General features: G+C 36.9%; 1 protein-coding gene across 1 annotated transcript in view; it reads left to right on the top strand.

The window, feature by feature from the left end:
- Positions 1–16,188, top strand: part of LOC107659525 (inositol 1,4,5-trisphosphate receptor type 1-like) — a 167,435-nt gene that overhangs the window by 76,219 nt on the left and 75,028 nt on the right. Inside the window, exons 42-45 of the mRNA XM_016448504.1 lie at positions 5,559–5,594; positions 7,886–7,933; positions 10,318–10,447; positions 11,643–11,830. Coding sequence (XP_016303990.1) covers positions 5,559–5,594; positions 7,886–7,933; positions 10,318–10,447; positions 11,643–11,830 — 402 coding nt within the window. The remainder of the gene's footprint in view (positions 1–5,558; positions 5,595–7,885; positions 7,934–10,317; positions 10,448–11,642; positions 11,831–16,188) is intronic.

The following is a 16,188-nucleotide window of genomic DNA, read 5'->3' as shown; positions in this document are numbered from 1 at the left end:
TTAATATCATAAAGGAACACTCCACTATTTTTGAAAATAGGCTCATTTTCCAAACCCCCTAGAGTTAAACAGTTGAGTTTTACCGTTTTCGAATCCATTCAGCCGATCTCCAGGTCTGGCGGTAGCACTTTTAGCTGTAGCTTAGCATAGATAATTGAATCTGATTAGACCGTTAGCATCTCACTCAAAAATGACCAGAGTTTCTATATTTTTCCTATTTAAAACTTGACTCTTCTGTGGTTACATCGTGTACTAAGACTGACGGAAAATGAAAAGTTGCTGTTTTAGCAATGATATTACGCAGCGCCTGAAAATAGGCTAACTTCCGTCAACATAACCAACGTGACCACCTGCTTGCACAGGGAGCGTGCTGGGGACTATTTTCAGGCGCTGCTTAATATCATTGCGCCTGCTGCACCCATGGTACGGCAGCAAAGTTCCTTGATTATTACGCCGGAATGAGAGTATAGTTCCTAGCCATATCGGCCTAGAAAACAGCAACTTTTCATTTTCCGTCGGTCTTGGTACACGATGTAACTACAGATGAGTCAAGTTTTAAATAGGAAAAATATAGAAACTCTTTGCTCATTTTTGAGTGAGATGCTAACGGTCTAATCAGATTCAATGATCTATGCTAAACTACAGCTAAAAGTGCTACGCCAGACCCGGAGATCGGCTGAATGGATTCGAAAACGGTAAAACTCAACTGTTTAACTCTTAGGGGAGTTGGAAAATGAGCCTATTTTCAAAAATAGTGGAGTGTTCCTTTAAAGCATTTTGCTTTACTTATTGGTCCCAATCCATATTAGTATGCAAATCATAATCCATTGTGCAAATGTCATCTGAATTAGATTTTGAGTAGTAAATATTCTAACAATATCTTGGTCAGTGGGAAGTTTTCAAACTTTAAGTATGCTGTTCAAAAATTTAGTGTAGGTCTGTCATGCAAGCACTATAATTACAAGTAACACCAATCTTTGTGGTTGCTTACCATTGACTCCTTTTTATGTGAGAGGTGGCAATGTATCTGTAAATTCAAAGTTTAAAGTGAGTGTCTGTGCGTGTTTGAGTTGAAGTCAGGAAGGCACGTGGGAGTTCATACTATATTTATAGTCACTGCTCTCCTATCACTTCCAGGGATGAAATGCGACCCGGTCTCCCCATAACAGGAAGACATGTGTGAACGTTCTTGAGCATCCATGCAGTTGTGTGGCATGGCTGAACAAGAAAAATGGCATTATTATTTGTGTATATGTGTGTCTGTTTGTGTGTCATCATGACTTGTATTTGTATAGAAGGAGAAGTGTAAAAGGTCACTAAAGGGTGTGTTCACCAGTTTTTTTGGGTGTTTTGGTGTTAAATTAAGGTCAGCAGAAACCATATCACAAGTTTAAGTAATACACTCCTTCTGAGGAAAAAACAGAACGTCAAATGGTTGGCTTGAGGCGTTTAAAAATGCAATGTGTGCTTTTTTTCTATACATTCTTACTGGTGAAAGATAACGCTGAAGTGCTGACGGGGGCATTTCGATAAATAAGGTGACACAAGCACTCGTGAGTAAATACCTTTCTCGTCGAATGTTCTGGGTTTGATGCAGGTTATTCACAGCATTTGTAATTTTTTACCACACACACACACACACACACACAATTTTGTATAAACATATATGTATGTGTATATATACCATTTAAATTTTTGGGGTCAGTAAGATCAGTTTTTCCTAACTGATACTTTCATTCAGCAAGGACACAGTAATCAAAAGTGACAGTAAATACATTAATAATGTTATGAAATATTTGCATTTTAAATAAATTGTGTTCTTATGAACTTTCTATTCATCAGGGAATCCTGAAAACAACAAATTACAGTTTCCACCTAAATATTAAGCAGTAAAGCTGATTTCAACATTGATATTAATAAGAAATGTTTCTTGAGCAGCAAATCAGTATATTAGAATGATTTCTGAAAGGCCATATGACCCTTAAGACTGGAGTTATGATGCTGAAATTTCAGCTTTGCATCACAGGAATAAATTGCATTCAAATTACAGATCCCAAATTTTTGAATGGTTGTATATGTACAGTATATTAATCCAGAAATAAAGTTATATAATGCGATGGCCCTATATACATACATACATGCACACATATATAATATACAGGTATAATGTGATGGTCCTATACACACACACACACACATATATATATATACGTATATTAGTGCTGTCAAACAATTATTCGCGATTAATCGCATCCAAAATAAAAGGTTTTGTTTACGTAATATATGTGTGTGTACTGTGTATATTTATTATGTATATATAAATAGACACGCATGCATGTATATATTTAAGAAAAATATGTTATGCTTATATATTAAATATATTTATATATAAATTAAATTACATGAATATAAATTTATACATGTAAATACATGTAAACATTTTCTAAATATATACTGTATGTTTGTGTATTTATATATACATAATAAACATACACAGTACACACACATATTATGTAAATAAATACTTTTATTTTGGATGCGATTAATCATTTGACAGCACTAATATATATTTACATTTACATTTAGTCATACGCTTTACGCTTTTATCCACAGCGACTTACAAATGAGGACAATAAAAGCAGTCAAAACTAACAAAAGATATATATGATGGATATTTTGCATGATCGCTGTTTTTTGATGATGATTGGGAGGTCATGTCATTAGAGCGCATCATGAGTCTGAGCCCTCACACACACTTAACACGTGTTCACAGCACGTGTTCACTGACCATCCCTGCTCATAACATACGACACTTCTCCCTCTGTCTCTCTCTTCATCTTTATATTACATAAGAGAATGTGTCTCCTGTCACAGAGTGTAAGTCTGTGTGTGTGTGTGTGTGTGATGTAAGAGGGATGGGGAGGATAATATGGCTTTAGGTTGACAATGCGGCTGTGCTGCTGAGCAGAGAAGCTTATGTAATGTGGATGGAGAGAGTGGTGTGTGTGTGTGTGTCTCTCTCCTTCACCTGGACTGTGCTAGACACTCTCTCAGCCATAAGTAGTCTTCTTTCTTTCTTTCTTTTTTCTTTCTCTCTCTCTCTCTCTCTCTCTCTCTCTCTCTCTCTCTCTCTCTTTCTTTATCTCTTTCTCTCTCTCTTTCTTTCTCTCTTTCTTAATATTTCTGCCTGTCTCTGTTTCACATTTTCTATGACTTTCTATCATTCTGTTTTCATGTTGTTTTATTTGGTAACACTTTAGTATAGAGACCAATTCGCACTATTAACTCGTTGCTTATTAGCATGCCTATTAATAGCATATTGGCTGTTTATCAGTACTTATAAAGAATATATTCTGCATGACCATATTCTACATCCCTAATCTACCCAATACCTAAACTTAACAAATACCTTTCTGACTATTAATAAGCAGCAAATTAGGAATTTACTGAGGCAAAGGTCGTAGTTAATGGTTTGTTAATAGCGAGAATGGGACCTTAATATAAAGTGTGATCTTTTATTTATTCTTTTTATAAGTCTTTCTGTCTGCCTCTGTTTCTGTCTTATTCGCTGTTCTGTTTTTGTTCTGTCTGTCATAATCTTTCTTTCTGTCTTTCTCTCACTTTCTTTTTCTCTGCCTGTCTCTCTCTCTCCTTGTTAATTAATTGTTTGTTTATATTTTTCATTGTCTTTGCCTGTCTATCTTTTGCTCTGTCCCTCTCTTTCTCTCTGTATGTGAGTAGATTGAGTCAGTTCCAGTAGTCAGTGTGTGTCAGTTGGGGTCGGTTGTCCTCATGTGTTCTCTGTTATCTCTGGCTCCTCCTCTGCACGTCTAGTGTCGTCCATCAGGGGGAGCTGTGGACACATCCGTCCCTGCACACACCGCTGTCCCAGTTTCCTCGCCTTCTTGCAGCACGATTCCTGGACTCCCGCCAGCTCGCAACCAGAGGTTACATAAGACCTGCCCTTCTTTTTTTTCTGTTTATTTTTTCCTGGAATCCAGGCTCTTTACTGATGTGTGACCTTCTGCAATAATTGGCAATAAAAGTGCGAAGGGCTATTTACCAAAAGACTCTGGCAGTGGCGAAGACCCTCCGGTGGACATACAACATCCTAAACCCTTTTGTGAACACAACAGTTCAGTTTCCGTCTTATTAGACTGAAATGCGTAAATGAGGTCACCAAGTGAGTTTCCTTCAGTCTTTAGGCCAGAGCTTTAAGACAGACACACATTTATGTTATTGAGCTCATCAGGTTAGAAAGTGTGTTTGCAAACCCAACCGTGCTTTTTTTCGACAATGACAGTGACTGAAATGAACCCTCGAAGCTTCTCGCCATTGACATGCACCGTAAAGAATAAAGCCGTGATATCAGTACATGCTCGAGGTGTTTCGTCCCCACACCCGACAAACTTGTGACACACAAACTTGTGACTTGCACTGGAAGAAAAAGTAGCCAAGAGCTCTTTGAAAAGTCAGTGTTAAATCGAATTCGGATTCATTACCGGACGATGTGCAGATGAATGGATGTGCTTTATCGATTTCTCATGGGGAAATTCACAAGAAAGTGTTTTTATAGCTTGTGATGAAAGCATGCATTTATGGTGGCTAGAGAGGGACATTTCGCATTCACACCTTGTGTTTTGCAGCAGCATTATTTTCCAGCTGAAAAATGTCGCAGAAAGGGAGATTCCTTACTGGTTGCAGTATTACTCACACAAACATGTGCGTGCGTCACGGCTGTTGCTAATTTAGAACCCCCCTCTTTTTCTTTGTGTTAGAATGGTTCCAGACAACATGCTCAAATTTTCCTCTTGGCATCCTTTTGAATCAAACAAATGTTTATGATATCAAATGGCACTGAGTGTTTATGCTGTCTGAATCGTTTTTGTTTTTTTTGGTCAATAGTAGTATACTCATTTTCATTGTCTCTGACGTGTCGTACAAGGAACTGTTTGCGTGCCGTGTATGTAGCCTGCTTTGCTCGTTCCTTTTTGCTCTTGCACGACTAACTTTTTGATTTTATGTGTCTTTTCTTGTCTTACTAATGCACCAATAATTGTGGAAATACTTCCATGTGAATGTTGTGACAGGACCAAACAAGTTGCACATACCTTTTTGAAAATCAACCACACACAAAAAAAACCCTTTTTTTTTTCCACACCCAACTTGGTAACACTTAAGTGTAATGTTTTCTTCTGCCAAGTCACGGCTTGAGAATGCATTACATAACTGCTTGAGATTGAAGCCTTTTATCAAATACGTTTGCGTGCACATTTTTGCCTGTTTTCCCACTGCGTTGACCCTTTTTGATAAGAAGCCGACGTGTAGGCTGACCTGCTGAGGTCAATCAACCCTACGCTGGCATAGATGAATGTGCAGTCTTCCCAATCTGCAGACGCTTAAGTGTAGGAAAGTCTATTCTCTCAGGCTGGTTATTTCTGATGGGTCTGATGCACGCTGCATTAATGAGTTTCTAGTTTGTCAAGTGCATTAACACGTTCTAGCAATGCCAGAGACTAATCTGCATTAACTAACTCATGACTTTTTATCTCCATTAGCTTGCACCCCCACCAGAACCAGAGGTCCCAGCAGAGGTGTGTCCAACACATATTCACCCTCCCTGCCAACCTTGGGCTGGGATGTGGGAATATGGGTTGTTGCAGTCAGTAGTTGATCGTCTCATACCATGTCCTTGCCTCATTGCATTGCAATAGCCTCTTTTTTATCTCCGCTTTGCGTCATCTCTGCCCATGCAAATGGGAAAACAAAGCCCCACACTAGCTCACACCACACTTAGATCTTTCCTCTTAGATCTGTTTTCCCCCTCGGTGTGGAAATATATCAATAAGCTGACCTCTTTTTGGTCTTGCTGATTATCGATTGGGATCTGGTCGTGAAAACCCATTCATTTTCTCCATTGAGAAGTTACCTGATAACAAATTACCTTTCAAAAGAAGCATACCATGCGCTCGGAGATATATGCTTCTGTAGAAGTCGGGATTTGTATGATCTCAGCTTTTCAGCTTTTTTCTTTCTAGATTTCAACAGTTTTATTTGTAAACCGTGTTTACTAACCAAATTATAGATTAGATTCTGAAGAAGGATCCTCCAATTAAAGTTGCTGTTATTATGGCAACAAAAAACATGCTCAAAGAATTCAACATATTGACCTTCCACTCCCATGAAACTGCAAATAATTTAAGTAAATGAGTTTTCATGCACTTTCTAACAACTCGGATATTTGTTTTTGAATATTTTGCTATAATTAATGGTATGTTGAATTTAATAATAATTATAATTATTGTTAGTATTATTATGTTCTTGTTGATGTTATATAACATAATGTCTAATCATGAATGACTTTAAGTCAATAGTTTTACATTTTATTGTCATGCTTGTCATTCACTGTGCTTCATGGGATGTGTGGTTAAAGGTATAGTTCACCCGAAAAGTAAAATTTTGTCATAATTTACTCACCCTCATGTTGTTCCAAACATGTTGAGTTTCTTTCTTATGCTGAACACAAAGGAAGATATTTTGAAGAATTTTGAAGAACCAAACATTGTTGGTCCCCATTGACTTCCATGGTAGGGAAAGAAATTCTGTGGAAGCCAGTGGGGACCATCACATGTTTGATTATCAGTATTCTTCAAAATATCCTCTTTTATGTTCAACATAAGAAAGAAACTCATACAGGTTTGGAACGACATGAGGGTGAATAAATTATGACAGAATTTTACTTTTTGGATAAACTATCCCTTTAATTCCTTTATAAAAGACACAGCCATGTACTTTTTCATTTCTTCTCTGATTTTCTTAAATATTCTGATCCAAATCAAAGTTTACTAACCAAATTTCAGGGTGAATCCTAAAGAAAGATCCTATATGGATCCCCAATCAGTAAAAGTTGCTGTTGCAACAAGAACAGCTAAATTACAGCTAATAATATTTATATTTTTGACTTTTCTCTGACTTTCCAAAGTTTTTAAAGTTTTTCATTCATTCCGTGAACTAGTTGAATTGGTTTATGGCTTCAAATCCTTTCTTCAATTTATTTATTTAGTTTTTGAAATGCCTGTGGAGAAACTGAATGAGGAAGAAACCTTCTGAAACCAAGGCTGCAGAAAAGTGGTCTGTCGCTGTTGTACATTTTGCATGTACCCACATACTGTATATCCGTGTGTATGACAGACAGGGAGAAGAAAGGACGAAAAGCAGACCTACCGCTTTTCCAAGGCAGCTGAGGGCATGGGCCGCAGTGTGTGTCAATAGTAGACAGGATCCATTACATAATCTGGATAAAAGTTTTCTCTCTCTCTCATTCCTCTCACTCATGGCTAATGTTTCTAGCTTTGGCGCCCTGTGCGGTGCTTATGTAATTAACATGGTTTCATTCCCGCTCTTGCTGCTGTAGAAACACAACTACGGTCCGACATAAAACAGATGGCCTGTAGAATAGGTTAGCAGAGTTTGATGCTGCCAAACAACACAGTTTGTATTAATTAAAGGGCAGGGGATTCAAAAACAAATATTATGAAATGTATTATATATTAGTTTTCCTGTTTTACCCCCTTTCCTGCTTCCTTTTAGGGATTATTTTAGGGCTTTATGGATAAACTGAAGCTCATGCTCCTCTGCTCTGCATGATGTTCCTCAGCGCCTGTCTGCTCCCAAACACACACACGTTCACACACACACACACGCACGCACGCACACACACACACATACACACCAAGCCTCTCATTTAACTGCATGATGTAATCTGCCCCACTTTTTTGTGCATGTCTAAATAGTGACTAATGTTCTCAGTCTTGACCCCTTTCTTTTTTTATGCTTCTCATTTTTCTTCCCTCCTTTTTGCTTTCTGCTAACTCACGTCACTCAGGAGTTTGATCCAAACCAGCCCCAGAAGCAACTGGAGGATCAGAGAAGGGTAGGTAAAGAAACAAGGCTCGGGGCACGGGACGCACACCCTGGCCACTGCTTGATTTGCCCGTTCACAAACTCACCCTGTTCACACCCTCCTGTCTGATCCAAAGGGGTGGAGGTTTCACTGGATGAGTATTTGCTCTTTATGTTTGTAGAAGCCGATTGATCCATTTATAGGTGATTAACATCTTGATGTTGTGAGTGTGTGTGTGGTTCCACGGACTCGGGTTCGGGGGTGTTTCGAGTGAGCAGTTGGGTTTGTTTTTAACTGTGTAATCACTGAATTAGGATCAGTCTTAATTGGTGTGGTGTCTTGTATCCGAGGCTTCTGGTATTATGAGGTTAGAAGCGACTAAGGAAAGGGATCTAGCGTTATCAGATTCTGTCTTACTTTCTGACCTGTTTCTGACTGAACTAATCAAATGTAACAGGACGAGGTAGGGACTGGTCTTGAGGAGGAGCTGAGTAGCATCCCACAAAGGAAATTAATTCGGTAACACTTTCCTTGAAGCCTGTTTATGTAACACGTTATTGAGAATTTAAATATAATATATTACATAATACACCTTTAGACAGTTAACATGCAACATACTGCATAACCTATACATAGTTACACCTTTGCTAAGTGAGCACTCAAAGTTTATTATGAGTTATGCTCTTTAAAGGTGTAGCAAGTATTATTATGAAGCAGTATAAGCCATTGCAATGTATATAAAGTTTATGTATTTTAAATACACTATCATTCAAAAGTTTGACAAATAAATAACAAACTTGTTATTTTAAATAACAATTTAAAATATTTGTTTTCTATTGTAGTTGTGTTTTTTTAAGCCTAATTTGTTTCTATTATGCTGTATTGGTGTTCAAGAAACATTGAAAAAAGTTGTTCTGTTCATTTGTTTTTTATGGGAAAAGATTTTTTAGGACTCAATAGAAAGTTCAAAAGAAATGTCTTTATTTAGAGGCTTGTTTTAATTTATTTCTATTTTATTAAAATAGAAATACGTTATGTCTTTACTATCACTTTTGATCAATTTAACGCATTCTGCCTGAATTCAACTATTAATACTAACTATTAAAGCAAATCTTACTGACCCCAAATGCAAACAATATACAGGCTTCAAGTTAAAGGGGTCATGACATGGATTTTTCATTTTAATATGTTCCTTGAGGTTTACTTATAACATTAATAGTTTTGTGCAAAAGTTTTTTTTAAACAAAAAACAACAACAAATAAATGTGGAAAAATTATTATTTTCAACCCTCATTCTGACCCTCTGTCTAAAACGACCTGTTTTTAAGGGGCGTGTCCATTAAGGCTTCTCAGTAATCAGCCACTGTTATGATTGGCTAAAGTCATTGCATAGGAAACTGTATCAATGCCCCCTCCTATTGCATGTGAGTGTTTTGACAACATAATCAAAATAAACGGTCATTTTCAGACAAACATTATGAAATCATTTACTTATGGTTTGTGATGCAGCTGCAGTCAGATCTAGTTCCGCTTCATCTTTCAACAAATGTTTCTTTGTGAACTCTCCATGACACACTGTGCCTCGTTTACAAAACAAAATGCTCCGACCAATCCTCTGACACTATCCGGGGTGCCATTTAAAAATAAATTATCCACTTGTTACTTACGCTGGGATCCTTCTGATATCTGTACAAAGATGCAAACAAGCTTTTTAAACCAAACGCGTCAAAGCAAACGTTCTTTCACTCTATTTGTCCTGACGACAGACTCAAGCACGTGGACTGTGTCAGAAAGCAAACGCGCATCTGTATACTGTATCCAGTGTAGACAAGATAGCGGCAGTGATTGTAATTTCTGTTTGCTTTTGACGCGACACTCGCATTCAGCATGATCAAGTGTCAGCCGTTAAGCGGCCTATGGTGAGAAGAAGACTATTCGTCAATGTCTTGCTCTGGAGGCAGTGTTTATGCAAACGACTGGGCCAGGTGATGTCACCTTGCCCCTCGGATTCAAAATAGCCGTTTTTGGAGCTTGATTAAATAAATGTTTTGTTTATAACGAGGAGGATGTTTTAAGCTATGAAACTTGCAGGATTTTTAATGGCAACTTATATGCCAAAAAAAATCTAAGAAAATTTGATTTCTCATGTCATGACCCCTTTAAATGTTGGAAAAGTTTCTCGTTGACCACCTGTGGAAGGATACGTGTGTATTTCTCCATTAAAAAAGATACAATATAATATCTCAAATCTGCAGCCACATTCATGTCAAAATCTGTTTGTTTTCATAATCTATTTCTTTATTTTCAAATCAAACCATTTGATGATGTCTGTCATGGTGGCACACTGATGTTTGGCGTTGATGATGTTTGTCATAATGCCCCTCCTGTGACTCCGCCCCCTTCCCTGTTGTCAGAGTGAAGCTTTGAGGCAAGTCCTGGTGAACCGTTACTATGGCAACTTCAAGCCGGGAGGCAGGCGAGACAGTTTGACCAATTTCAGCAACGGGCCGCTCACCCCCGGCGGGCAGTCCAAGACTCCTACAGGTTTGTGCAGCACCTTAAGTTTCTTATAATAGATGATGCAAGCTGACCTTTTCAAACATAGACACCAACTTCATTTTGTAATACCCCGCTGTTAAGATGACTCCCTCCCCAACCACTTTCTTCTCTATGCTATGTGTTCTATATATTCGGAGCCATCGCTGTTGCCAGGCGACAAGAATATGGCACCCGCACTTCCTGTGTAAATAGCCTCCAGACACACCTAGCAAGTGTGTTAAAGCGGATATCTCTTTAGAGGAAACTGACTGCAGATGATAGGACTGACAGATGACTGGTCAAACTTTGACCCAAACTTACCAAAAAGGTCATTTGTTTGGTCATTTATTGACTACCAGTCCTTAGATTTCATGTAAAATTGGTGCAACATCTCATCAAAAAGGCCTGTTCAAGTTCTTAACACTGAATACAGTTGAGATTTGGTCATGAATTGGTTTGATTTTATTTGATTTTTGTTGTACCATTAAAATTTGATCTGAACTGAAAAAGGGCAGCAATTATATAAGAAATGGACTTGTATTTGGACAAAATTACAATAATTGTAATTGATTTTTTAGTTCTGTAATGACTGAAATATTCAGTGAATGTGTGTACATGCACATTACAATTCTAACTAATATCAAAATAGTGTCATATGAAATGTCATGTAAATGCGTTGAACTGATTAAGCCAATATTCCAGTGTCTGGTAAGATGTTTTAATGTTTATAAAAGAAGTCTCTCGTGCTCACAATGCTGCATTTATTTGATCTAAAATACAGTAAAAACATATATTTACATTATTATTAAAATAAATGTTAAATTTTTTACATATTCAAATATTAAAATACATGTTTTTTAAATCAATGTTTTTAAATCATTTTTCATATTACAAAGTAATTTATTCCTGTGATAGATACATTTTCATATACTGATTTGGTCGTCAGTTGTATTAAACATTTAACTTGTTACAATCAATGTCGAAAACAGTTGTGCTACTTGATATGTTTGTGGAACCGCAATATGTTGTTTTTGCTGGATTTTTTGATGAAGAGAACTTTAAAAAGAACAGAATTTATTTGCAATAGAAAGCTTTTGTAGCATCAAAAAATGTCTTTACTGTCACAAAAAATCACCCTCCCTTGAAACTTTTGAACTGTGGTATATGTATAATATTTATATTTAATATTCTTTATTCCCAGGAGGTGGTGGAGGTTCAGTGGGCAGTCGAGGGGAGATTAGCCTGGCAGAAGTGCAGTGTCATCTGGACAGAGAAGGTGCGTCTGACCTGGTCATTGACCTCATCATGAACGCCACGAGTGACCGAATCTTCCAGGAAAGCATCCTGCTGGCCATCGCTCTGCTGGAGGGAGGGAACCCTGTCATACAGGTGAGATCAGCTCTCACTTCTTTTGTTTTTGAGGGGTTGTTTTTATGACTTACATGAGATAAGCCTCTGTTCTGCTTTTAAACCTCTCATGTCATGTGCAAACCTGCAGTGAATTCAGATACCGTAGTAAACCGCGATTGTGGCACTTGTGTGTGGCACAGTATGTCAGCTGATCCAGGGCAGATGTGGTAAAATTAACAGTATGCATGACAGAGCTAATTACCACGTGAACTAAAGCATATCCAAACCCTTTATCTGAATTGCTGTTTTAATGCAAGGTGGGGTTTTTGCATATCTCATCTGTGTGTAGGAAAGCCGTGTCCTTTCCTTTGAAATGCAGGGCATCCTCCTCTGGTGCAAAACAGGAAGAGGGAAGGAGAGCATGCACTGAATTGAGATAAGAAAACACTAATAAGGCCGCTGCAGGCGCGCCAGATAGCTCGGGTCACTGAGGAGTCAGTGGGTAAATTGAAGAAAACAGACAGTGCAGAGAGAGGAACTAAAGGACGCTAAGGCTGTTCTCAAGAATAGCAACTTTCTACTTAGTGAATATATTTATGGTAGGTTAAACTTACTAAAAATAGGCATTAGGGATGTAACGGTATGAAAATTTCATATCACGATTATAGTGACCAAAGTTATCACAATTTTCAATATTATCACGGTTTTGTTAAAATTAGATGAAAACGTTCAAAAAGAACTGATACACACTGAAAACATTTCAATAAGTTTTATATTTGAAAATCAACAAACAACAAATACAATTAGCAGCTATATGCACTTTTTTTTTAGCAAAAACATTAAATTAACATTAACATGAAGCCCTAATAATAATAATAATAATAAATCACTTGTATATGTATATATATATATATATATATATATACACAATTTGAGTTGAATTACTGAAATAAATTAACTTTTCCACGACATTCTAATTTATTGAGATGCACCTGTAGTTTGAACGTTCGTTCGTCTTGGCTCAAAGCCACTTGTTGAGAACTTTTCTTTGCGGAAGCTTTGCGTTAAACAATTGAGGTAAAAGTTACCTTGCATTTGCTATATAACAGTGGGTGATGGTCACGAAGATGACTGAGCAAATTTGATGCGTTTCCCCCTTTTGCAGCTACTTTCTTCTTGCAAGATCGGCAGACAGGGTGACCGTCCTCGATTAAATTGCCTTCAGGACTCTTGTAAAAGCCAAAATACGACCAGACCACCGATTTGGTCCTCTTAGATGGCTGAAAAATCTCCCGAATGCTGTCACTGCCTTCCGCCATTTCTTCTAGTGCAAAAAAAAACAACAACAACATTGCATGCTGCTTCTGCGTCAGACTGATGCTGGCTGGACAGGATTTACCGCGAGTTTTCAAAATTGCGATAATCAAACACGGTTTTGATGATAATTAAATTTTAAACGGTAATACTAACCGTCAGGGCATTTTATCGTGATTTATCGTAAAACCGGTAATCGTTCCATCCCTAATAGGCATTATTAGTAAGTACAGTATTGTACTATAGTATCACATGACCTCATTATGTTTGTCACATGACCTCATGAAGCTACATGTTTAATTAATAGGTATCTATATATCATCTTGGCAACAAAAATGGGTATTTTTAATTTTTGATATGTTTATTTATTTTATTTTGTTTTGTGTAAAACCGCCTTCATATTTTGCCGTTTTATTTCGTTTTGTGTAAAACTGTCTTCATATTTTGTCGTTTTGTTTTGTTCTGTTTTGTTTCGTTTTGTGTAAAACCGTCTTCATATTTGGCAGTTTAGTTTAGTTTAGTTTCGTTTCGTTTGGGGAAAATATATTTGACAGATTGATCAAATAATTATGGTGACCGAGAAGTGCAAAACAAATCACAATTCTGAAAACAAAATAACAAATTACAAATGCAAATGCAAATCTAAAAACACAAAATAACAAATCAGAAAACACATCAACAATTCCGAAAACAAAATAACAAGTCAGAAAAAACAATGACAAATCCAAATTAGATTTGCATTTGCGTTTGTAATTTGTTATTTTGTTTTTGGAATTGTGATTTGTTTTGCACTTCTCAACCACCGTAAATAATAATTCGGAACCAGAATATATTTGACTTGTTTTATTTTTCAAATCAATTCAAGTCTATTTGTATAGCACAAAATGCATGTTTATTTGCAATATTTTTATCATTTAAAAAAAAATCTAAGTTCACATTGAACACATTGCATTTTCAGAGTTATTTTATATAATTGAGATATTATATATAAAGACTTCAGATGCAAAAATCTCTAAGTCTGTCATTCAAATTAGCTTTTTATCAGGCTCCTATGAAAATGTCATTGGACATTTAAAAAAAATAAGGCATTCAATAACTGACTAATCACCTTTTATTTGCCATTAAAGTGAAATGACTGAACCTAACATAGGAGCCTGATAAAAATGCTCATTTAAAAATCTCAGACAGACTTAGAGGTTTTTGTATCTGATGTTTTCATATATATATATATATATATATATATATACAAAAGTTGAAGTAATTTTGTTATGTGTACTTGTATTCTTTTATTTTTTATATTTTTTTATTATTATTATTTTGTAAAAAAAATTATGGTTTTGGTTTTTGTGTTTTTGTTTAGCTTTTAAAAGTGGTATACTGCTCATTTTGGCAAAAGAAGCAATCTGTATATTTTATGCATACAGAAAATGTGCATAAAAGCACTGTACATTGCAGTATTAGTAGTAGTCTGATAGTAATATGTTATTCAGTGACACTAAGGCAAAGCGAGCGCTCTGATCATCAACTGGAGGCAGTCCAGTTCAGAGCAGGGCCACACGTCACCGTCTGCAGTCGCACAGCCAGGGTTTTGCAGGTGCAGTGCGGTTGCTATGGCAACCTGGCAAATGGCTAGCCTCGATGCGAGGTTGCGTGCGGACAGGGAGGGTGATGCGGAGGCAGTCAATGTCAACGAAGGGATGGCTGCTCCGATTGTAGAGCAGTTAGATTTCCCAGCCTGGCAGGGCTGGTTTCTGTGCTCACGCATGTGTTTTGCGTGGGTGCTTGTGTAAATAGGCGCGTTGCATAATCAGCCCTGTTACTAGCATAGGCATTCTACTTGATGATACTCCGGCTTCCCAACAGGCACACGCTCACTTGACTGCATTACATAAGCCAAGCCCGTGGTGAATAATGTAGAAAACACTCTTGACAGCTCTGCTTCTGTGCTGTTTTTGTGCTTTTGTGATTGAGAGACAGAAAAAGAGAGTAAAGTGATTGAGAGGGACAGATACAGATACACGCAAAGAGATAATAGTGTCCATAATGACGTGGAATGCCAGTTGTGTTCTCATTATCATGACAGTGTGGTATCTTTGTTTACCTTATAAAGGCTCACAAAGTCTCATACATCTCATTCCTTATAAATCTCACAAAACTTGTCAAGAACATATTTCACCTCAAAATCAGATGAAAACAAGTCAAATAATTATTCAGCAAGAACATGAAACCTATATTTAGGAATATTTTTTACAATTACTCAAGTTCAAGTTGTTCTAAAATAGTTTTTCCAACCTTGTTTTCCAAACCTGTGTCAGTTTTTTTCTTTTGCTGAAGATCCCTTTAACTATCCCCATTAACAAAATAACATCCTTATAAAAATGTTAAAAATATATAATATAATATAACATAATATAATATGTTTTGACCTTTTTCTGTCTGTCTGTCTGTACGTCTGTCTGTCTGTCCGTCTGTCTGTCTATCATCTATCTATCTGTCTGTCTGTCTGTCTGTCTGTCTGTCTATCTATCATCTATATCTATCTGTCTATCTGTCTGTCTGTCTGTCTATCATCTATCTACAGTGGTGTGAAAAAGTGTCCTGATTTCTTATTTTTTTGCATGTTTGTCACACTTTAATGTTTCAGATCATCAAACAAATTTAAATATTAGTCAAAGATAACACAAGTGAACACAACATGCAGTTTTTAAATGAAGGTTTTTATTATTAAGGGAAAACAAAATCCAAAACTACATGGCCCTGTGTGAAAAAGTGTTTGCCCCCTAAACCTAATAACTGGTTGGGCCACCCTTAGCAGCTCTATCTGTCTATCTATCTATTTGTCTGTCTATCTGTCTGTCTATCTGTCTATCTATCTATCTGTCTATCTGTCTGTCTATCTATCTGTCCACCCATCTATCTGTCTGTCTGTCTCTCTCTGTCTGTCTATGACTATCTGCCTGTTTGTCTGTTCGTCCTTCCTTTTGTGATCTATCTTTTCAAAAAGAAACTTTCAAAGAAACTTATTCACATAAGTAATTAGCTTAAAAGTGACTATTCAAGGTCATAACTGTGTCTGGTTAAAT

Source organism: Sinocyclocheilus anshuiensis, unplaced genomic scaffold, assembly GCF_001515605.1.
Source record: "Sinocyclocheilus anshuiensis isolate Anshui unplaced genomic scaffold, SAMN03320099.WGS_v1.1 scaffold848, whole genome shotgun sequence".
Classification (NCBI taxonomy): Eukaryota; Metazoa; Chordata; class Actinopteri; order Cypriniformes; family Cyprinidae; genus Sinocyclocheilus; species Sinocyclocheilus anshuiensis.
The sequence above is the reverse complement of the archived record's forward strand: the minus strand, read 5'-3'. Positions and strand labels throughout refer to the sequence as shown.